At 55.9% G+C, this 22,398-nt stretch overlaps 10 protein-coding genes across 10 annotated transcripts; 6 read left to right on the top strand and 4 right to left on the bottom strand.

The window, feature by feature from the left end:
• Positions 1-3,170: 3,170 nt before the first annotated feature.
• Positions 3,171-4,190, top strand: VTJ04DRAFT_2329 (uncharacterized protein; the record flags this gene model as incomplete). Its single annotated transcript, XM_069360106.1, has 3 exons — positions 3,171-3,423; positions 3,531-3,702; positions 3,782-4,190. 3 exons carry the CDS (start codon positions 3,171-3,173, stop codon positions 4,188-4,190), a joined length of 834 nt encoding a protein of 277 aa, XP_069220850.1.
• Positions 4,191-5,108: 918 nt separating this feature from the next.
• Positions 5,109-5,903, top strand: VTJ04DRAFT_2330 (uncharacterized protein; the record flags this gene model as incomplete). Its single annotated transcript, XM_069360108.1, has 2 exons — positions 5,109-5,417; positions 5,514-5,903. The coding sequence occupies 2 exons, from the start codon at positions 5,109-5,111 to the stop codon at positions 5,901-5,903; spliced, it is 699 nt and encodes a 232-aa protein (XP_069220851.1).
• Positions 5,904-7,636: 1,733 nt separating this feature from the next.
• On the bottom strand, positions 7,637-9,345 carry VTJ04DRAFT_2331 (uncharacterized protein; the record flags this gene model as incomplete). The annotated part of the gene is made up of 3 exons (XM_069360109.1): positions 7,637-8,547; positions 8,690-9,188; positions 9,265-9,345. The coding sequence occupies 3 exons, from the start codon at positions 9,343-9,345 to the stop codon at positions 7,637-7,639; spliced, it is 1,491 nt and encodes a 496-aa protein (XP_069220852.1).
• Positions 9,346-10,351: 1,006 nt separating this feature from the next.
• Positions 10,352-11,773, top strand: VTJ04DRAFT_2332 (uncharacterized protein; the record flags this gene model as incomplete). The annotated part of the gene is made up of 3 exons (XM_069360110.1): positions 10,352-10,460; positions 10,530-10,967; positions 11,037-11,773. The coding sequence occupies 3 exons, from the start codon at positions 10,352-10,354 to the stop codon at positions 11,771-11,773; spliced, it is 1,284 nt and encodes a 427-aa protein (XP_069220853.1).
• A 543-nt stretch (positions 11,774-12,316) lies between these two features.
• On the top strand, positions 12,317-15,254 carry VTJ04DRAFT_2333 (uncharacterized protein; the record flags this gene model as incomplete). Its single annotated transcript, XM_069360111.1, has 3 exons — positions 12,317-12,538; positions 12,614-12,747; positions 12,851-15,254. The coding sequence occupies 3 exons, from the start codon at positions 12,317-12,319 to the stop codon at positions 15,252-15,254; spliced, it is 2,760 nt and encodes a 919-aa protein (XP_069220854.1).
• A 536-nt stretch (positions 15,255-15,790) lies between these two features.
• Positions 15,791-16,229, bottom strand: VTJ04DRAFT_2334 (uncharacterized protein; the record flags this gene model as incomplete). Its single annotated transcript, XM_069360112.1, has 2 exons — positions 15,791-15,910; positions 16,083-16,229. 2 exons carry the CDS (start codon positions 16,227-16,229, stop codon positions 15,791-15,793), a joined length of 267 nt encoding a protein of 88 aa, XP_069220855.1.
• A 2,775-nt stretch (positions 16,230-19,004) lies between these two features.
• On the top strand, positions 19,005-20,344 carry VTJ04DRAFT_2335 (uncharacterized protein; the record flags this gene model as incomplete). The annotated part of the gene is made up of 4 exons (XM_069360113.1): positions 19,005-19,232; positions 19,283-19,376; positions 19,446-20,033; positions 20,091-20,344. 4 exons carry the CDS (start codon positions 19,005-19,007, stop codon positions 20,342-20,344), a joined length of 1,164 nt encoding a protein of 387 aa, XP_069220856.1.
• A 118-nt stretch (positions 20,345-20,462) lies between these two features.
• Positions 20,463-21,201, top strand: VTJ04DRAFT_2336 (uncharacterized protein; the record flags this gene model as incomplete). Its single annotated transcript, XM_069360114.1, has 3 exons — positions 20,463-20,516; positions 20,574-20,920; positions 21,057-21,201. The coding sequence occupies 3 exons, from the start codon at positions 20,463-20,465 to the stop codon at positions 21,199-21,201; spliced, it is 546 nt and encodes a 181-aa protein (XP_069220857.1).
• A 28-nt stretch (positions 21,202-21,229) lies between these two features.
• VTJ04DRAFT_2337 (uncharacterized protein) lies at positions 21,230-21,836 on the bottom strand (the record flags this gene model as incomplete). The annotated part of the gene is made up of 2 exons (XM_069360115.1): positions 21,230-21,605; positions 21,649-21,836. 2 exons carry the CDS (start codon positions 21,834-21,836, stop codon positions 21,230-21,232), a joined length of 564 nt encoding a protein of 187 aa, XP_069220858.1.
• Positions 21,837-21,857: 21 nt separating this feature from the next.
• VTJ04DRAFT_2338 (uncharacterized protein) lies at positions 21,858-22,388 on the bottom strand (the record flags this gene model as incomplete). Its single annotated transcript, XM_069360116.1, has 2 exons — positions 21,858-21,997; positions 22,328-22,388. The coding sequence occupies 2 exons, from the start codon at positions 22,386-22,388 to the stop codon at positions 21,858-21,860; spliced, it is 201 nt and encodes a 66-aa protein (XP_069220859.1).
• Positions 22,389-22,398: the final 10 nt, after the last annotated feature.

Here is a 22,398-nt window from a genome sequence, read left to right on the forward strand (position 1 = left end):
TGTAACCGAGTCAAAAACGGTCATAGGCATTGCGGGTATATGGGAAGGATATCATACCGGAGTTGGATGTTCAGGAGCTGGCGTAAAAGCCATCAAGATCTCTTATCAATGAGTCTTCTCAATGTCATGGGACAAAGCGGATGGTATTATATCAGTACAGGAGAGTCGAGGATCTGCTCTGATCCTCGTGTATTGGCGCCCGGATCTTCATTTTAATGACAATGGCCAGACTTGGACCTAAACGTGGAGTGAGAGGGGAAAATTGCAATTGCCGGGTCCAAGACGGAGCAGGTGCGTATGGATCTATGTCGTGCAATGTGCAAGGATGGCTCCTGCCGGGTCCCGAATCATGCCGGACATTCCTAGGATCAACGGTTGACTGCAGTGGAAGGCTGGACCATCAATCCCGGTCTTATTGTGGGAAACATCAAGTTGTATCTCGAGAGTCCTGCTGTGAATTAGTGCAAAGGAGGCACCATCTCTGGTCCACATGATAGTTGTATGGTCGAAAATTCCATGGACTCACAAAGCGGTGGCCTTTCATCATCCATCTGGCCAGGGTTTCAAGACATACCTGAGCTTGATGAACAGATCCTAGATTCGTTCATTACTGTATTTGTAGGAGATTGTGTTTGCCAACCTTATTAGTCGTGTGGTTGGTGATCTTGATCTTGAGATCAGACTGGTCAAAGAGTTCAGCTCGACTCTTGCCTAACCAGTTTCAATCACCTTTTGTCTAGCCTTAGACACCCGGCTGATCAGGCGGGCGTCTGGTCATGTCAGCTCTGGGGGCGATATGTGGCTCGGCTGGCTGTTCTGTCCGATTCTGCCACAGCAAAGGCTGTACCACCTTCTCCCACGGTTTCCGGGCGACGATTGTCTGGGACGCGACTGAATAGAGGACCGTCAGACGGCCGGGCAAGCAGAGAGACCTGTCATCTTGGGGTGCGACGGGATTATATGTGATGAAGCGACGTTGTGAGGCTCTGCGGCGTTAAGACCAAGGCAGATGTGTTGGTGATGACCAACGTCAGGTCGGTCGTGAGTTGGGCCGCTTAGGTCACAACACCCATCCAACAACACTCTGCTGTTCCTTCGATAGCATTGGTTCTCGGTAATATGGCTTAGCGATTTGATGTTATGAACCTCCACGTTCTGGACGGAAGAACAACACTCGGGCGTCTCGGTGGGTTTGACGTGAAGGCATTCTCGACGAGGCCGACGAGGCCAACGCCCCCCAAGATAACTACTTTATCACCAGAGAATCATATGGAGAATTTCTTATAGAGGACCAGGCAGACAAGAATCATGACCGAACATACTTGAGGACAGGTGCCTAGGCAAGTCATATTACGCGTCCTGGCGCGTCAGTCGGCCCAACCCGAGGTATTTCAGGCGGCAGTGTCAGCCCGTGGGGGTTGGTTTCAATCAGAGGAGGAGTTCGGACTCGAAGAATTTCAAAGTCCGACGGCTGCTTAGATCCCCGACCCCGTGCCTGCGTTCTTGTCTAAGTTCCGATTGTTGCCCTGTTTCAGACTCCGAGTTTGGTCATCAAACACGTCGGGGGCATTGCGGCTGTCTTTCACTTGGGGCATGTCGAAGAGATATTGGCCACCCGTTCTGCTCGCATTTGGATGATTGATGTTCTTCGACTCACCCGGCTACAGTTACATTTTTCCTCAGCCAGAGGCATGATGGATCTCGTGATTTATTCTGGGCCAGGGCATGGACTGCGAGGATACCTTACAGAGCCATCTGCCCGAGCAGAACTGAACCGGAAGCCAGCATGAAGAGCATTTCACCAAAACATCAGAGGGGCTTGTCGTCCTTAAGATTCTCTACTCCAATCACCCCGCATCTGGCACCTACGCTTGCACCTGAATTTACACGTGTTATCGCAGCCCTCCATTCTCCTCGAGAATTCCCAAAAGTCATCAACCATGCCGCTGGGCCCAACCGTTGCAATTGGATCCTCCTTTCCCAGTCAACGCCCACGACTTCGAGGCTTGGCACCAATGCTATAAGCAGTAACGGATGTTAGGGGTCTTGGCCTTCTGGGAGGTTCCACCTTCTCAGCGTGCCGTGCCGCGCCGTGGTTCCAGTCCGGCTGGTCCTTCCAGGTTTCAGCGCATTTATGGACGATCCTCATCTTCGTTTGACCCGACGTCGTCGTTATGCCCCTGGTGGTCGAATGCGCGGTGCCTCACCTGAACTGCCGCCTCAAGCCAACTATTAGGTACTAAAGCAGCTGAAATCCTCAACGGTCGCAGAGCTTCTCCGTTCGATCTTCACCAACTCGACTTGACACATCAAGCCCGCGGCGGCCATGAATCCGCAGCGGGCGACACAAGCCATGGTATCTGCTCGCCGACCCGCCGACCAGAAACTCGTTGCGTGACGCTCAGCATCCCATTCGTCCTCACGGGCCCTACCTAAGTTCATACATAGCAGTTATAGGTAGAAGGGACAACAACCTTGCCGTTCGCCGTCTTGCCGAGAGATGGGGGGAGGGGAAGGCGCCAGCGTCTTCGTCTCCAGAAGTCCCATGTATTAGGTTCTCAAGCACTGCCCTGTATTGTTGAACATGGCAAAGCTCTCGGTACGTACTGAGAACTGGAACGGCGAATTCAACGATGCGCTTGTTAAATCCAGCACACGAAATCTCGTAGAAAACAAGCGACGAAATAAACGAACAGGGTTCGGAGAGTGCGACGGAGCTGCCTGGAACTCAGCTCTCGCTAGCGCAGCTGAGAGGCATCAGACAATATGTATTTAGAGCTCAACCACGGTATGACTGCAACCTTGGAAGCTCCAGAGCGTCTCAGAGCAGTTCCCGGGGCTCTTAGCGCGTAAGCACGGCAGGAAGGCGCTGACGGACTGCATTTGCCGGGGTGCAAGCACCACCGAGTCTATCTCCACTGATCATGACGGATGATGGACACATCCTACGCTGCCAGAGCCGGGGCCGGAGACTCGTGGCTCTCCAACATGCTGCGGACTATTAAACATCTGATCTCAACCTCACCTCAGGAGTTTGTCAGCTACCTTGTGTGGTCGCGAAGCCCAAGGTTGTATCTGCCCGGACCTGACTCCGCTCGGTGTTGAACCGCGTTACACCTGTTAGACCCATCGTTGAAGACACAAACGACGACACCAGAGCCTCCAACACAATGTGGTCTGGGCTTACCTTTCCTCTGTTATTCTGTACCATCACAACTGCGAGCCTCGTGGCTCCCGAGGCCCGCCTTGTCAACCCTCGCAATGCCCCGACTCCTGCGTTGGAGAAAGCGTTGTACCCCAAGTACCCCAGCAACTATGGCGAGTGGGAGCCTGAGCCTACAGACCCCCCTCTCCCGAGAATAGTGGTCAATAGACAGGTCAGCAATGAGGATGAGATCTGTGGATGGTTCTCAAATACAATATGTATGTGGGTTCTCTTACTTACTCTGAGTTGGAGCGATCGGCTTAGGACAGCCAGTGATGATAGCTACCTAGGAATATAATAGTTGCTGACCAGCTTTGCTCTCCAGCGTCCGCCTTCACATGCAGAGGCTCAATGAACCACTGCCATACCGACACGATCAACAACATGGTTGGCTGCGTCCATCCAGATTTCATTGGGACCTTGGCGACCGTTTGTGTTAACGCAGACGTTGCCAAAAAGGGACTCTGCGACCCCGTTCCCGATGGGACAATATGCTGGTAAGATCATACATACTGAGCGGAGTCCGCGGTCTTGATGATAAGTAATAGCTTCAATATTCACATGTGGTCACTACAGCCCCGGAACAGGGACATACTACGGACAATGTGTAACCTATCTCTGGCCCGACCCAACAAGAACAATGACTATGTATCGCTGCTGGACAACACAACAAATGTGGGTCATGCTCACAACCCCTTGGGCCGGCACAATCGCAACCGTAACATCTGGGACGACTTTCAGCAGCACACGGCCAAGCGAGACAGATTCCCAGCCCTCGGTATCAGAGACTAAACCTACGAACTCGACTGCCGAATCTACGACTGGTGAACCCAGTGGCGCCAGGTCCGGAGGGCTCAGCCGTGACCAGATTATCGGCATCGCTATTACTGCGAGCTTGACGGTATTTTTCGGTGTTGTAGGAATATTGATACGCGTGTGGTTCTATAAACGCAGTGAGCGGAAGAAGCGAGAGGGCTCGGATTAATTAGGAAGTGCATGATTTCGTTCCTCTGCCGGTCTGGAGAGACAAACACTGCGAAGTTAATGAGTCTTTTGTTTGGGTACATATTTCTTAATCGGGATTCGCGGAGAGGTCGAATCTTGGTTTTAATTAGGACCTGAGGTACTTTACGTCAGCAAGATGGGATAGTCATGTAGGTAATTACCTAGGTAGTTTCGAGGTTCAGCTGTGGAAAGATACCCCTAAAACTACGGTGTCTTACTAAAACTGTTTGTTAACAGTAAATTACCCTCTTCACCATGTACAAGTGGTGGTTTCGCGACACAGAAAGTACGAGGATTACGAGATGGAGTGTTTAAGCAGAGTTCTATATAGGAAAGCTCTGAATTCAGCTCCTCAGTTTCTATTTATCATAGATAGTCTATGACAATAGCTGCACCCATTCATAGCTACTCGTGTATTCAACACTCCATCCATTGGAGTAATCGAAGAACTTTTGTGGATATGTAAGGCGTCTGTACGTGCGTGATAGTTAGGTAACCAGGTAGATTCTACTCAATTGTGACGTATGGTTGCCTCCTTACTTTCAGCGAGGTATTCTCCGTCCAATACATTTAATATCGAGGTTCCAGCGGTCAGTTCTGCCTGCCGTATGCACCAGGCACCCAACCTGCCCTTCTGACCGGCCTCTATAAGGTATATATTCTGCCCAGACCGGCCTTCTGGCTGGCCAGCTTCTTCTCTTAATTATATCTTCAATCGCTTCCCCTCACTCACATCCGTCAGGTACTTATTCCTACTGGCCGGGCTCCTTTGACTGCGTGACAGTACAGTCAAATCGTTTTTTTTTTTTGTTGCCCGTCGACGAAATCTCCTCTCCGCTATTCAGCCAAAACCCAGAAACTATCTCATCATTCGGGCTTTCTGAACAGCTCATTCGCCATGGCAACTGAGTCAGCTACTCGTCGGCCCTCCCCTGAACGGCTCCCCATCAGCACGCTCAGCCCCCCCAAGCGCGAGATGCTGGAGCGTGCGATCAAAAACATCATGTCAACCGATCTTTGCAGAGAAACGTTCGCGCAAGTTGTCGATGGCCTGCCTCTCTCGCACGCCGCCTTTGAAGCGCGCGTGTTCCTCTGCATGTACCATCCATTACTCAACGACCACAAAGAACTTTGCAATGGTGTTGTGGACGAGACTGAGAAGTTGTGTTCTGAAATCGACATTGCCTCGTTGTTGGTGTCTGCGCAGGTAACAAGTTCCAAGTTCAGACGAGACTCTCGACGAGACTGTCGACGAGACCGTCGATGTTTAGCGGGGCAGAGCCTAACTTGATGGGGATTCCAGGCTCTCCATAACTTTGACTCGGTACCACCTTGCTCGTCTCTCTTCGCGGCACGCTTCATCGAAGTAGTGGCGCGGGCTATTCATGAGGTTGCCGTTTACCTCCACAAACAAAGCCCCAAGCGCCACAAGGATGACCACCTTGGGAAGTTTCGTCCTCCGGAGGATATAGCACGCTTCTACCCGCGGACGTTCCCCGAGACTCTTTTTTGCCACTATTTCTATGACCATTATACCTCCTACCCCAACGGAGTAGCCGATTGCGTCGGATATTGGGCCGAGGAGCGTATTTTCGGCGGCGTTCTGGTCTTTGACCGTCGAGATCCAGCAAAGGTTGAGGAGGCATCCGTAAGCCCAGTATCCGATCACCCGTCCACCGAGCCCTACCGGTAGAGCTAACCATCCCTACCTGTCAAGCCTGCGACGGTTTGGACACACCCTAACAGAAAACAAGTGCCCAACATTATATGTCGCCTTCTCGACAGTCAAGTTTCTGAGCTCGTGAGCTTTCTCCTCTCCGAGCATGTTGAACCATCCTCGGCCCCCGCCAAGGCCGAACTCGGGCCCAGTCCCAGTCCTCGGCATCCTCTCCCTGGACTCCCAGACCCCGCAACGGCCCAACCCGAGCCCAGTCCTACATGTCCGCTACCTATACTCCCAACACATGAAAATGTTGACCGGGCTGATCCATTTGATGATATTGCTGATGTCGGGATCTACCGTGACCCGTGGGAGCGGGATCTGAGACCGTTCAGTGAAGGGGACCCGCGTCTTCACTGTTGCCTTGATATATTCAACTACCTGACTGTTGAGGCGGCCTTCGTCGCCAAGCGTCGTGCAATTCGGCTTCGAGACAGGAGGATGGCCGCTGAATGTAAGCTGAAAACATCCCTGACTGGCCAGGAGAACATGTCTGACCGTCTACCTGGTTAAGGAAGCTGAGAGATTGGCGAGGCACGTTGAGATACGGGTTCAGGAGTCTGGGACAATTAGGTACGGAATCAGAGCGTTCGGGGGGTTATTCTGGCTTCTTATTGTCCCCGGCGCCACCTGTTAAGGTGCCGGCCTTCGTGAACGAAGTAATTAAGGAGCCAAAGTGCAAATTCGAACTTGGTAGATCAAACCAAAGCTCAGGGCCTAATTACTTTAATAATCAATTCCCTGGCCTAGGACAGTTATAGTTCCAATGAACCTGGAAGATCCGTATTACTCCTGCGGCAACTGTCTGGGAGCCATCCCAAAACAAGCCTCTTATCACACTGAGGCAAGGAGGTTCCCATTGTCTGTATCCGTTTCAGAAACACCACGGCCTTTGCTCTCAACCGACCAGGAAGCCCTTGAGGCTCAACATCGAGCGCGGGATTCTCTCTATGAACGGATCTTCACGGAACCAGGCGGCAAAGACTACCCTTATCTGCTGTTCGTTTGATAAGCTCTCAGATCCTTCGATGATCACTAAGCTTCTGGAGAGAAAGGAACAGCGTTCCGTGCTGATAGGATCAGTTGGAAGGTGAAATGACTGAAATGGCTGTGGCGTTGCAGCTGTCAATAGTGAAGGGCGCAGTAATAGTGTGATATTATGTGATGAACCCTTTGAGGCTCGGTCGCAAGCTGTGCCGTATGAACGCTACTCGTTGGGAAAAAGACCACTTTGAGGTTTTGCTCTCGGGGGAGTCTCGAAGTCTCGGTCTAAGCAGTGGTCCTCCTATTTGCAATTGCTGTGGGGTATTATATAAGACAACCTCCCGATCGCGGTGCCGGAACAATCCCTTTCGCTATAACGTCCAACACTTCGACATATATAAGACGCAGCTTTCCAGACAGACATGCTTCCTTCACTTCCTCTGTGGGTATCTCACTTCTGCCCTTCATGCTCAGAACCGGAAACCCCGTTATCTTCCCATCCTCATCTTCCCCCGTCTCAAGAGGACAGCTATGCCACTCCTCCCACCACTGCCCCCCTCTCGACGGCCAAAGTTGACTCCACACATCCTCTCCTTTATCGTCCACCAGCCGCTGCATTTCCGCCGGTTTCGGGTCCCAGTCAAGCTCAACCCGCTCTCTCACCTCAACCTCCCAAGCCGCCTCCTTTCTCCTCTCGCACACCCACGTCCGGGTAATCCACTCTACCCATTCCCCATCCCTTCCCACCAATCCATGCAATCCTTCCCCCAGGCCTGCGGTTCGACCAAGAGCTTCTCCAGCAGCAGCGCGGCGGTGCTGGTCGTCCCCGTCGTCTCTGTCTCCGTCTGCGTCTCGGTGATCAGCGCCCAGATCCCCCGCGCCAGCGCCTCATCCACGGCGCAGCTCAGCAGCGTCTTCCTGACCATCTCGGCCACCTCCGGCGTCATGGCCTCGGCCTTTTCGCACCACCGCATCCTGAACACCAACTGCGGGTCGTACTCGGCCCAGTCCACGCAATGCAAGACGACCTTGACGCGCCGCAGCCGCGGGATATGTCCGAGGGCGCGATAGACGGCGACCTCCTCGCGGCCGCCGCGGCAGCGCCATACACGCAAGCCGAAGTCTTCCAGGCGCGGGCAGCGGCGTCCGATCTCGATGATTTGGTCCGGGGTCAGCTGGTTCTCGCGCTCCAAGGGATCGAGGTACATCTTGCACAGAGTCGGGCCGTGGCGGGAGAGGATCTCCTCGAAGGCCTGCGGGCCCAAGGCGCGTTTGAGATGTAGATGCTTGAGCGGGGGCAGGGCTGAGAGGAAGGTGGCGAGCAGCGGGTCGATTGGTTCGGGACCGATGACTTCGGGCCACAGGCTAAACGTCAGGCCGAGGGACTGGAGAGAGCGGAACCACCCCTTTCCGCCGCCGCCGCCGCCGCCGCCGTCGTTGTTGGGACCGGCAAGATTGGCCACGAAGTGTTCTAGCAGCTGTCTGCTCACCTGGCCGTGGAGCTCAAAGTGCTGGAGATAGCTGAAGTCCGTCACAACAGACCAGGCCATTACGGCGTCGGGTTCGTATCTCCGACCCGTTAGGCGGAGCGTTCGCAGCTGGACCCTCCGGCGGGAGGGTGACGGGTGCTGTGCTAGACGTGGTAACATAATGTCGTTGTCGTGAACAACGCCATCGTGGAGTTGTCGTAGCCGCCGTGAGACAGATCCGTTCTTGATCAGGCGGAACAGCATCTCTGATCTTGCAATCCCAGTCCAGGCGGATGCTATACAAACAAGGTGAGGTCAGGAGCGCATATTGATCCCGGCGGAAGAAGCGCTTGCAATCCACATCAGGTGCCGACGGGATCCAGTTGGCACGCAGATTAAACGTTGAAACATGTAGGCGGCAGTTCGGGTGGTGTCTGTGCAGCGCGTCTAACAGGCAAAGACTCATTTGGTTCGGGCAGGTATACACCAGGTCCGTGAGGCCGGGCAGTCGGGGGAGAAATTCGGCCAGCGGAAGCCATGCTTCGCGCCGGGCTTGCCGATATCGCTGGCGTTCTTGATAGTCGTAATAGTCAACGTATTCGGTTAAGTCGTCGTTTTCGGAGTCGCTGTCGTCGTCCCAGCGGTCGCGGACCATTTGCGGGTTTGTGTCTGGACGAAAGTCCTTTTTGTCTTCGAACATGATGCCGATGATATAGAGCCGGCGCACATGGCGAGCGCGGTCATTCTTGCTGAGCACGGCGTCCAAGCCGTCGAGGTCCTCTTTCAGCTTCTCCCTATCGAAGACCTTCAAGTACACCCTCGAGAATCGCCGCGGCTCTGTTGTCTGGGGCCCAAACCCGGCCAGGGAAGGATAAGCTCACTACGCTGCGGTGAGGGAAATAGCTGATGATGATCTCTAGGATCTCCAAAGGAAGCGTGTCGAAGTGGGTGGGTGTGCCCATCCCGGACAATGGTTAAGGTCGGATAATTAATTACCTGATCTTGTATCGCACCTATTATAGGTTGTGCGACAATTATGCTCGGATATGTACTGTAGCTCAACAACCTACAACGCGGCGGTTTTGGTTCAATACCTGCAAGTATTCATATCCAGGAGTATGGGTAATAGATATGAGAGCTCTTCGTCTGATGCTAAGCCGGCTCCGGATGACTAGTAGGGCTAGTCACATAGGTACGGTAGTATTCTGATAAGTTACTGCCACTTTTTGCAACGCTCACTACATAGGTCCCTGAGCCCACAAGCCCGTGGACCCCTGAGAGTCGACTTACATATCAGTCGCCTTCTAGTTGATCAGCAAGCACGGGCCAGATCCTGTAAAATACGTAGAAAGGAGATGCTGTGTACATGTACAAGCCACCTATGTAAAGCTTAGGAACCTACATTTGTATTTTTAGGATCAAGGCATGGCTGTGAAGGAGAATTTGGCGTCTCGGTAATATTACTACTACACAACACGTTCCAATTCTATTCAGAACTCCGTGATTGTCATCATCCATGCCGCTGAGCCGACCGTTGTAATGGACCTAATAAAGCGCTCATGACTGTGGGGCTTGGCAGCAATGCCATAATTAAGCAGTACCTAACGGATTGCTAGGGGTCTTGGCCTTCATGGGGGGTTCCACCTTCCCAGCGTGCCGTGCCGCGCCTGGCTCGGTCCAAGACCGTGGTTCTAGTCCGGCTGGTCCTTTCTTCCAGGACATTTCATCACCGATCGCAATCTTTCTTCTTGATCGCCGTCGCGTTCATTGTCGTCATGCCCCTGGGGGCCAAATGCACGGCGCCTCGCTTCCTGCGGCACACCTGAACTGCCGCCCCGAACTGGAGTCACCTATTCGCTACCAAAGCAGCTGAAATCCTGACCGGTCGCTGATCTTCTCCATTCCATCTTCACCAACTCGACATATCAAGCCCGCGGCGGCCATCATCCGCTGCGGGCGACACAAGCCATGGTATCTGCTCGCCGACCAGAAACGCGCTGGGTGACGCGCAGCATCCCATTCGTCCTCGCCGGATGCTCCGGGTTCGCCACGTATGCCGTCGCCAAACGCATCTGTGGTACGTCCACTCCCTCGACAATGGCGGCAGGGGTTGCGCAAACATCCAACTGACTGGCTGAGTGTCCAGTGGACTTCTTCCTCAACGAACGACATCAGAATGGCCCGGCGATCACGTTCCTGATTCTGTACTTCGTCTTCTTCCTCCTCACCCTCACGACCTACCTGCGATTGTTCCTCATCATTCAGACCAACCCCGGTGTCACTCCCTTGGGCCCCAAGGCCATCGAGCTGAAAGAGAAGGTCAAGAACCGGCCCCGGCGAGAGCGCGACCTTGAAGCTGTCGGCAGGTATGAGGCTAGGCCCGATGACGACCCCGACAGCCCTGGCCTCGAGCTCTTCTACAGCAAAGACGTGTTCGTGTGCGAGACGGACGGCCGCCCGAGATGGTGCAGTACCTGCTGCAATTGGAAGGTCGACAGGGCCCATCACTGCAGCGAGATAGAACGATGCGTCAGGAAGATGGATCATTACTGTCCCTGGGTTGGCGGGATAGTGGGTGAGACTTGTAGGTCCCCTTGTCCCGAGAGCGCCAGCGTTGAACGAACGGAGGATGCTGACCGCGAGGGACACACAGCCTTCAAATTCTTTGTCCAGTTCACCTTCTACACGGCCTTGACATGCATTATTGTCATTGTCACCGGGGTTATCTGCCTGCAGGCGAAAATGCGCGAGGGCGATAACCTCGACGGCGTCATCATTGCTCTCCTGGCCATTGCCGCCATGTTCGGCCTCTTTACCGTGACCATGACCGCAACATCCGTCCGTTCCATCCTCGTCAATTTGACTACCGTCGATCACGTCAAGAAGGCAAACCGCGTCGTGCACCAGCTCGCTCTGCGTGTTCCCCTCGGCACTCCTCCAGGCCCCAACTACAACGTTATCACATACCCCTTGCCGAAGCCACCCCGTCGCGGCCGGCCAGGTCAGTCTGCGACCCCAGAGCCAACATCGCCCCGTGACCAGCTGGCATCTCGGACATATGCCATCGTGAAGACTGAGATGGGCGAGAATCCGTGGGATCTGGGCTTCTGGCGTAACTGGACATCTGTGATGGGAAACAACCCTCTCGATTGGTTCCTGCCTATCAATCCGTCGCCGTGCACAAAATATGAAAGCCCCGAGAGCTTTTACGAGATGGGGCCTGTTTACAAGAAACTCCGGAAGCGGTACGGGCTGCCTGAACTGACTGACACGCCCTCCGGCGCAGGAGGCGAAGGTGCGATGAAGGAGAAGAAGCCAGGGGGAGAGCAAAATGAGCCAGGGCCTGAAGCAGAGCGCCCAGATGAACAGGGAACAAGCAAGGCGCAGTGAAGCCGGCCTTTGACTAATACAGGACTGCTCATGGATAGGAGCAGGTGTAACGATATAGACGAGATACCCCAGGGTTGCTAGGTTTGGGGCTGGACGGACGGTTACTGGGAAGGGGTTACAGGTGTTTATGGTGTATGTTGCTTGCTGGGACGTGTGTTGCTGGGTATAATATCTGGTCATGGCTGGTCAATAACTAGTATATACTTAATTCGTGGTAACTTAATAGAGTGCTTCGTCTACGGCTCCAGGGCACCCCCCCTCTTTCTAGGCTGTTCTTGGGGATGGTTCATGAAGGAGGTTGGCCAGGAACGCCCTTTGTAACATTGCCGAAATGACGCGTAAATGACCGACGATCTCCGCTCCACATCGCCGACCGCCATCATCCATCAACGACGCATGCTATGCCCCGCAACTCAACAACCCCTCCTCTCTCACCGATCAATTGAGAGCAACAAGTTTACGGAGAGGCCCGGGATCGAGCAACAAGACTCCCAGAGGAATGCCAATCGCAAAACCACGTCCAAATCCCAGAATGACACGACCATGTCGTCCCCGCGGCCGCCGTTCCGGGACTCGTCCCCTGCGGCCTCAAGCCAGAAACGATCCCGCTTTACCTACCGCCACTTGAGCCAGATGGCCTCGTACTCGACGTCGTGCCCCCTCCGAGTCATTGCCCACATCGACCTCGACTGCTTCTACGCCCAGGCCGAAATGGTCCGTCTCGGGGTGCCTGAGGACCAGCCGCTTGCCGTCCAGCAGTGGAAGGTAAGACAAAAGATGATGATGGACATGGACAAGGCAGTCCGGGAAGCTCAAGCTCATGCATGACTGTGCTATCAGGGCCTGATCGCCATCAACTATCCCGCCCGCAAATACGGCATCAGCCGGATGTGCAACATTGTCGAGGCCAAGAAGATGTGTCCCAACCTGATAGCCCAGCACGTCGCGACATGGCGTGAGGGGGACGATAAGTGGTGAGAGCGTCTCTTCTGATACTATCTAGGCAAAGGCGGGAGCCACGATGATATACGAGCGCAGTGGACAAAAAGTGCAGCTGACAGTATTACACATCTACAGGGCCTACCGTCCCGATGCCGCCGAGAACATCTCAACCGACAAAGTCTCTCTGGACCCCTACCGTCTCGAATCCCGCAAAATCCTCGCCCTCATCAAGGACCAGCTCCCGCCACATCTGCAGAAGGTCGAAAAAGCCAGCATCGACGAGGTCTTTCTCGACCTATCCGCCCACGTCCACGCCCTGCTTCTCGAGCGGTATCCCGAGCTGGCGCAACCCCCTTCCGGCAGCGACGGCGACCTCTCCACGCCTTTACCCATGCCTCCCACCACTGCGCTCGACTGGCAAGCTGACGCGCTGGTGGACCTGGACGACGAAGACGCCGAGCTGGACGACCCGGACTGGGACGACGTGGCGTTCCAGTTGGCCTCAGAAATCGTGCGCCACGTGCGCGCCGCCATCCGCGAGCGCCTGCGGTATACCTGCGCGGCGGGCATCGCGCGCAACAAGCTCCTCAGCAAGCTGGGCTCCGCGTACCGCAAGCCCAACCAGCAGACCGTCATCCGCAACCGTGCCGCGCGCCGCTTCCTCGCCGGCTTCAAGCTCTCGGCCCTGCGCAACCTGGGCGGCAAGCTCGGCGAGCAGGTCGCGCGCGCGTTCGGCACCGACGCGGTCGGCGAGCTGCTTGATGTGCCCGTGGAGCAGTTCAAGCTCCGCCTCGGGGACGAGACGGGCGTGTGGTTGTACAACACCCTGCGCGGCGTCGACGCCAGCGAGGTGACCAGCCGCACGCAGATCAAGTCGATGCTGTCTGCCAAGGCGTTTCGCGCGCCGGGGTTGCTCACGGGCGAGGAGCAGGCGACGCGGTGGCTGCGGATTTTTGTGGCCGACATCTTTGCGCGGCTGGTGGACGAGGGCGTGCTGGAACATAAACGACGCCCGAAGACCCTCGCGCTGCATCTCCGCCCGGACGGCGCGGCCGTCCAAGCCCGCTCGCGGCAGTGTCCCATCCCACCCGGGAAGGCATTGGATGAGGAGACGCTGCTGGCCCTGGCCAGGGGGCTGCTGCATCAGATTGTCCGGGACGCGGGCCCGGGACAGCAGGTCTGGCCTTGTGCTCACTTGAGCATGAACGTGAGTGGGTTTGAGGAGGGGGTGGTGGGGAATATGGGGATCGATGGGTTCTTGTTGAAGGGTGATGAGGCCATTGCTGCTGCCGCCGCGGCGGCTGTGACGCGGCCTTCTGCACCCACACACGGGCCCGGCCCTGGGGAAGGGGAGGGGAGGAGAGGCGTGGGATGGAAACAGCATTTACACGCTCCGCAGCCGAAGAGACGTCGTATAGGTGACAGCAATAACGGAGGAGGAGGTAGCGGTGGTGGCATTGAACGGTTCTTCACCAAGCGCGAACCGGCGCCTCAATCTTCATCCTTCTTCGGCTCGGCAGCAAAGCCAGAACAGAGCGGTGAGACCTTAGGTATCAACACTCAATTCACTCACGGGCCGGCAGATCGGCAAAAAATTGGCGGCGACGACAACACGAAGCTACCGTTACACCGGGGTAGACCCAAGCCTGGAGACGAACTTGTTGATGAAACGAACGGTGGTGGTGATGGTACGTACCTGCATGACCAGCTGTCATCCACGACGACCACGACGACGACAATAATGATGACGACGACGATGATCGCGAACGACAACCGCGTTCACGGCAACGGTATGATTGGGTCGACAACCTCCAGGTTGACGGACCGAACGACATCTGCTGCTGACGCTGACCCTGATTCCTACCCCAACGATGATGATGATGATTTTGATATTGTCGCTGACGACGACACCAACTACGTCAACACCACCACGCCTCACCAATCCACCTCACCCTCCGCACCACCACCTCCTCCTCCACAACCGGACTTCAAACCACCAAATGCCCCTGCACCGGAAACCGCACCCGCCACCACCACCCCGGACCCAGACCCAGTCTGGGAGGACTCGGACCCGATCTCCGATGCTGACAACCACCACCAGGCCCAGGCCCAGGCCCCGGCCCCGGCCCCGGCCCCGGCCCAGGATACGGATACATATCCCTGTCCGCGCTGTGGCATGCCCCTCCCCCGCGACGACCCGGTGCAGCAGCAGAGCCATTCAGATTGGCACTTTGCCAAGGATCTTCAAGACGCAGAGGAGGAGGAGCAGGCACAGGAGGGGAGGGGGAGGGGACGTGGCGGGATGGTATTCGGTGGTAGTAGTAGCAGCGGCAGGATGCCGGGCGTAAGTGCTGCTGCTGCTGCTTCGGCACCAGGAACAGGAAGAGGAACAGGAAGAGGAGGAGGCACGGGCGGCGCGGTTGGGAGGTCTGGATCATCGTCATCCGGGGCTGCCCAGAAGAAGGGGAGGAAAGGTGGCTCCTCTTCGTCATCGTCGGGAAAGATGGAGAAGGGGCAGTTGAAGTTGTCGTTTGGTTGAGGTTGGTTGGCTTAGGTGGTGGTAAGGGTATCACCTCTAGAGACCTTAACCCAGGTCCGTGACCGGCCTACCTCAGGTATCTACCTACCTAGGTGCGGATGTACACAAGCGACCTATACACGGACAGAGAGCTGGGGGTGTTTCCGGAGGTTTGCCCTCGACAGGTACCTTGCGGTAATCTCTGTTCTCTCGCCAGCCCAGCTCGTCATTATCCATCCAGCGGAGGCATTGAGATGCCTGCATATCCGTCCGTCCGTCTCTTCCGCTGTCAATGAGCGAACCTATCTAACCAGACCTAAGATACCTAGGTACTGCAGGTGCGGTTCCTCGAACTCGAGCTCCCGCCGACAAAAAGCTGACAAGGCAGGCCGGCCGCATCCGCATCTGGAGAAGAACTGGGACGACGGGAATCAATTACCCACCATTCTCCTTTCCCCCCACCCCCGTCATCACGCGGCCCCAGGTCATGCTTGTCATATGCATATCTCACTTTTCCGTCCGTCTGCTTGCGTCGATTACGCTTCCATGGCAGGGCGTCATTGGACGGCGGTTTGAGCCTTGACCTGCCGGCCGTGGTAGCCGGCAGCTCGGTTGTCAGGTGGATTTTGGGGATTCATACAATGAGGATGCTCCTGCTCCTGCTGCTGCTGCTGCTGCTGCGAGCAGTTGAAACGGAGCGTGGGGGTTTTTGGTTGTTCATGTTGGGGGAGAGAGAGGTAGAGGCCGTGGGGATGCGGTCTACCCAACCGATGGACGATGGATCAGACGGACAGCATGGCATGGATGACAGGGACGGACGGGTCAGAGACGTCTGCCGGCCGGTCATACCAGGGGTCCGGGCTTGGGATGCCAGGAGTTCCTAACTGCGGGAAGAATGGAGGGGTTTTGTCCTAGTGATGGTCCATGGAGATGTGCAGCCAGCTGGAGCAGGATGCCGAAGAGGAGAAGAGTCTTCACGGCCGGAAACGAGATCATTTTCCGTCAGTCAGATGCTCGACAGGGACCATGTCCACTCATTTTTGAGTCCAGCAGGAACAACAACTCAATCGACAGACCGCAAGACGAGTCCACCAGACGACGGGTGGAGAAATCGCCGGGGTCCAGCAACAGTTCACCATCTCGCATTGACCGAGTTGCTCCCCTGAGCCCTGGTGTCTTCACCGTCTGGGGTCCGGAGAAACAGACGGGTGCCAGCGCATCAACGCGTGAGCGGGTTAAGACTCTATAGTAGTACTACGACAGCTGTCGCTCCATGTGAGTTCCGAATCCTCGGACAAGGTCGTGTGCCCTGTCGGATGGTAGTCCGGGGTGAGAGAGGCCGATGATGCAAGTCTTATGCGACCTCCGTGCTCGTACATGCGGCCGACATAGTCCCCGGACCATCTATATGTCTCGAGCAGGCAAGCGAAGACATACAATAGGCCCAGTGAAGGCAATGATATGTATGAGCATGTGCGGTTTCTGTGTGTCTTCCCGTTTCGTCGTCCAGTTTAAGTTAACTTTGGTTCCAAGCCTCCCCGTCCATGAGCCGGGCCTGGATGCGGCAACTCGGAGGCCGCGGCATGTGGAAAGGCCGAAATCCTTGATTGGCTAGGCGGCTGTATGGCTTGCAGCTGCGCCAGGGGACCGGAGTGGAGGGGGAAACAAGGCGACCATGTAGGTCGGGCAGGTTGGGCTTCTGGTCAAGGGTGGCGATGCATTGATACCCGATGGTGGTCTCTGACTAGCCCGACTGATCTGACTGGACTCTTGTGTGTGGCTCAACCCTTACTCGACCGTCGAGTCGAGGGAGACGCCACCGATGATGAGCCAGCGCGACCAGCGCGACCAGCGCGACCAGTTGAGTGAGATGGCGTTCGAGTTCAAAAAACTTGTCTGATCAGATGGTCGTCGTTGCGGGCCTGAATGACCAAACTAGTTGGATGGGCGGTTATTTGCCGACTCAGAGCTGAATACTGTGGTAGACGAGGGGTCAAGAAATGGAATAGACGAAAACACTCTCCTTGAGCCATTTCTCCGTCAATTCTTCCACCCGATCGGCAGATTGAGTGAAAATTTTGTGTGCCAGCATGAGCAGAATAGGACACGAGCATTTTCCTAGGTTGTCTCATCAGTGCGAAGAGACGGGAGGCAAAACGCTCTTTGGGGAAGAGAAGCTGAGGCGAGAGTACTACCCAGCAAGAGCAAGATCCGGCAGAGCAGACTTGCAACGTGATTCGCTCGTTTCCCAGCTTCACCTCTGCTCCTTCCATGACTCCTAGACGCTGCAGCCCAACATGGAGCCCCGTTTGGGCGACCGAGGGCGCGGATGGAAGGTTGCGTGGTCTCTCCTTCTCCCAAAGCATTGTCCCGGGCGGCGGGAAAGTGAAAACGGTACGTAACACCATCTCCGTCTCAACCCTGGGGCCCTCCGTCAGGTCCGTCGCAGCTTGGAGGTTCGGTGATTCCGCCACCAGATGGATAGACATACGATCGCGAAGAACCTGGAAAACTTGGATCAAGTTTGGCATTGCCTTGCCTGCGTTTGATGTACTGTTGCTATGCATGTTGCGTGGAATCTCTGACGGCAAGGCTGCCGTTCTGAAGCCACCGTCAATAAGCAAACAAGGCAACCGCGCGGGGTTGCTCCGTATTTCCCTGGGTCGCGGTCTCAACAAATGGATCAAGATCGATTCATCGCTGTCCAGGTACCAGGTTGATGCTTGAAAGGATCACTCCTTCCTGCTGCCGATCGAGTAGTTCATCCCAATCGGAGAGGGGAGCTTCCAAAGTGCAACTTCCCGATTCATGAGGTCTGGCGTGGCCGGGGGCGAGCTGTCCACTTCACCATCCAAACCCCAGCCACACAGGTGAATGTTCCGGACGCAACACACCTCTCGCTGCAACAAGCTCCAGGAGCTCCGCGTGCAGCCCGACGCCACCATTGCTGTGCTGTCCCAGTAGCGTGGAGAGAATGCCAGAAAGAAGCTTCTCTGGCAGGATCGGCGAAATGCCAGTGGACCAGCCTGACACTCTCTTTCCATCTTCTCGCGCTTCGACGTGCTCTTCCAGACTCCGAGCATCCAAACATCCAGCCAGTCATCAACACTCCGGCTGCTGAGGCAAGTCACTGAGGCGACGCAATGCAACGTGTGCTCTGCTCCTGACGGACCTCAGCCAACCCACCTCACCGTTCGAAAGCCTCGTCTGCCTGGGCCTAGGACGGAGCAGTAAAATCGCCTTCGAACGTGCAGCATCTGACCTGACGTCCTGCCCAACCGAACAGGAAGGCTTCCGTCTCGTGCTTTCAGAGCTCAGCCCTCCTAGTTACTCCGTACCCCTCCACCAAAACCGACCCCTCCACCCCTCTGGACCACCAGTCAAAAATCAACAGCACTTCCACCCGGAGGCAGACGAGACCCACTTGACTGCAGCCCAAACCCCCATGCTGCGAAGCGCCGCCATCGTGCCCTCCCGCCGGAGAGACCGTTTGCAAGGATTCTAACTCCAGCTGCCACATTTCTTCCACCACCCTCCCGCCCTTCTCCGCACTTCCGTTCTCCTTTTTCCTCTTCCTCGCTCTTTGCATCCTTCTCCATACCTCACCAGGGTCAACTCCGTGGTGTCATTCACTCCCGTCCCGACTCTCCTCCGGTCTCTGACCATCTGCCCCATCCTTATACTCTTGAACTCTTCAAGTCTCTACTTCCCTTAGCACACCACCTCTGCCCTCCTGTCGTTCGTTCCAGAAGCCCGAGCTCATTACATACAATGTCCGGGCGTCCGAGCAACAACCGGGCGGGTGGGCCGGCCTCCAACCCCCCTCCGCGCATGAACGAGTACTTCGTTCCCCGAGATGGAATCGACCGCGAAGTCATCCAGTCCGACATCTGCCGCTACCTGGGGAATGATGCGCTTGTGCGCCCCGGAACTTACGAGACACCCGATGGCCAGGTCATCCAGGGGTACTACATCACAGCATATCGCAACTTGACAACGGCAAGTCTCTGAGCCCCTGGACCAGGGCGCCCGGTTCTAACCTCAGACAGGCCATGATCGAAGACCTCAAGAGAGACTCGGCCCGCTGGCAAGAAGAGAGGCGCGCCGCTGCCGCATCCCGCGGTGGCCCCGCGCCCGACGGAGGTACTGAACTTTGCAGGCACACCAACGGCGGCCATGTCAGGAATCCCTCTTCTAACTCTCCCACCATAGGCTCCCGGGATTCTCCTCGCGACACCAACTACAACACATGGAGAGCCCAACGAGATCAGGGATATTCGGCCGACCCTTACGGGAGCTCCATGGATGTGGACGCATACCCGCCCGTTTCCGGTCCGGGACCCAACTCCGGTTACCCGGCACAACCATACCAGCCTCCGCCTCCGGTCGGTTACCATCCCCAGTACCCGCCGCCGGGCCAGCCTCATTACCAGCCTCCGCCGAATTACCCTTATCCTCCCGCGCCGCCCCAGCCCCAATACTCGCCCCCGCCTCACGGTGACAGGTACCAGACGATGCCGCCCCCGCCCCCGCCCCAGATTCCTGCCGGATACGGCCAAGAACCGTATGTCCGTGGATCCGACTACCAAGCTGGAGGTTACGGAGCACCCGGGCCCAACAGGATTCCTCCTCCCCCGATGCCCCTCGCGTCAGGCGCTCCCCCAAGGACATACACCGCTTCCGCAGGTCCGGGACCCGCGTACGGCGCCGATCCTGATCAGTACAACGGTTACATGCAAGGCCAGGCTGCTGGAGCCCCTCCCCCTCAGCCTTTCCCCACGGACGGCCTCTACGGACGCGGTGCGTATAATACAGCGCCCACCGCAACCAACCAGGAGGCGTCGTCTGACGATTTAGGCTCTCCCGCAGGTGCACCGCAACGGGCGCCGTTCCCGTCGCCCGGCGACCCGGCGTACGACGAAGACCCCAAGACTGGAATCGCCAAGCCCAACAGCCCTCCCGCCGCCTCACCCTCTCAAGTCCCACCCCCATCTGCCCGACGCGAACGGGACCGTGACTCTGAGCCTCCCCGGGATCCGGGCTACAGGGATTACAAAGCTCGTCGCACAGATGACCGCGACGGCTGGGACCGCGACCGCCATCGCCGCTAATGGACCAACACCTCTCTCAGGACTTGCCTGCTTGCACGCCCTCCATTTGGATTCCCTGGACCGGACAATGGATCTCCTGAGAATACTGAGATGATGATGCTGCTTTGACCAATAACGAATGGTCATGGGGTTTGTTTTTCTTTGCTTTTCGTCTTTCTTTTCACCAACAATTGTTTTACGACGCTCATGATTCACACCAAACACATGCCCTTCAGGTGGGGTTGGCCAGGGAGACCTGGCAGCTGCATCGCCACGGATCTTGAGGGTTGCAAGTTGCACCTCAACGTCTGGTGGAGGATCATATTGCCAGTGTTTAACAGCACCAGTTTTCCGCCATCTTTATTTCTGGGACCTCGGACTTGTTGGGACTGCCGTCTTGAGAGGATCAACGCGATGCCCCTGTTGTCAGCCGGTTTTGATTCTGTCTCAATGCCCGGACTGGCTGCCTGTATCCACCACTTGCTCTAGAGGCAACCGCCAAGACCTCTCGGACATAGTGGCGCCGCTGCACTTAGCCACCACTGCGCTCGCCCATTTCTCGTCACGATTGGGCACCGCCACCATGTCACGGCTGAGGTGAGTCAAGATTTAGCAACTTTGTACTCGATGATATGCCGCTCCTTGGATCTCGAGACCAGTGTGGTCTTCTCAGCACGCCCACAATCGGAAGGGGGCAAGGCGATGCGAAGAAACTAACATACCATGAACGCAGGGAGCATTTGACCAACTTCCATTGTCAACGGCCCTTGGACATCTTCTGGACCTCGGATTTACCTGATGAACTTTTCCCTGGACTTTTCACCCGGACCCTGGAACCCCTGGACCCCGCACTTTGGATCTTTGGACCTTGGACTTGACCCCTGGATATTCATACGCCTGGAGTACCTATGACCTGGACCGGACCTTTGGATTCATTGGCCCTGGCGAAAGTCGGGCCTCAGGATCACCTGACACTATTTCCGCTCTCGTCCGAGAGTCAGGAAGGGACATGTCGGCTTCTTTGCCTTGCGTTTGGGGTTTTCTTTTTCGCTGTTGCCACGCCAACCTGACATCGTGGCAGTTGAGGAGAAGCGCATGGTAAGGCCGAGTCTCGGGCAGTCTGGTTGTATCCCTGTACTGCCCTGTGTGATCCGCCCTGTCTGGTTTCTTTCGCTTTTCGTCATCCGTTTGCAATGAGATCGGTACCTCATGTGGACGACCTGGAGCATTACTGAAGGGGCCTGAAACCCCGAGCAGACTGTTTGGCCTTGGTTCGGCCTTTCTCTACACAAATCTGTACACTGCTGTGTCAGAAACCCCGGGACAGTCTTCGACACGCGGTCCTTTCGACCACTTGATAGGCCAGAATTTTCGCGGTTCTTGAGTCAAAAAACAAGCAACAGCCAGGACAGCCACCAGGAGATGGATCTTCCAGTTCTTCCCAGGGACCAATCGTTCCGGACGCCAGGAGATAACCCAGCAATGGACGCCCAGCAAACTTACACTCAGCCATGGGACATTCCGGGAGTCTTAATTAGCCAACTGATGCGGCTTCACATTTGCTTTCTCGGTTCAATTCCATTCCACGGCCACTTATAAACGGTTTGATCTGCCTGGACACCAAACCCTGGGGTTTTCGTTCATTTCCTGGATATTCCGACGCCGGGCCATCAACTATCTGTTAGTTGTTTTCCCTTTTGGTTTTGAAGTTTGAGTTTTCTTGTTTTTTTTCTTTGCATCACCGCACTTGCATTTTGTTATTTCGTTTATCCATGGCCGGAGGAACAACACGCCTTGCTCTCGAGGAATCCAGAGAGCCGGAGACTTTTGCCCCAGGTAGACGGACACGTTCTGCCTGGATATCTCTCTCGGTCTCTCACATTCCTTGTGGCTTTTTGGGAGCAGCGTTGTTGGCACTCCTCTTTATCTATCCTGGATTCTGTTTTGCTATCTCACTACACCCACGGAGCCTACTTACCTGTCGACTGATCTACAAGCTTCTACTCATGGGCTCGTTGACTGACTTGTTCACACACAGCTCTTGTTCCTTCACGGATTTGTACATGGGCGGCTCC

Source organism: Mycothermus thermophilus (assembly GCF_041956435.1).
Source record: "Mycothermus thermophilus strain CBS 625.91 unplaced genomic scaffold VTJ04scaffold_2, whole genome shotgun sequence".
NCBI lineage: Eukaryota > Fungi > Ascomycota > Sordariomycetes > Sordariales > Chaetomiaceae > Mycothermus > Mycothermus thermophilus.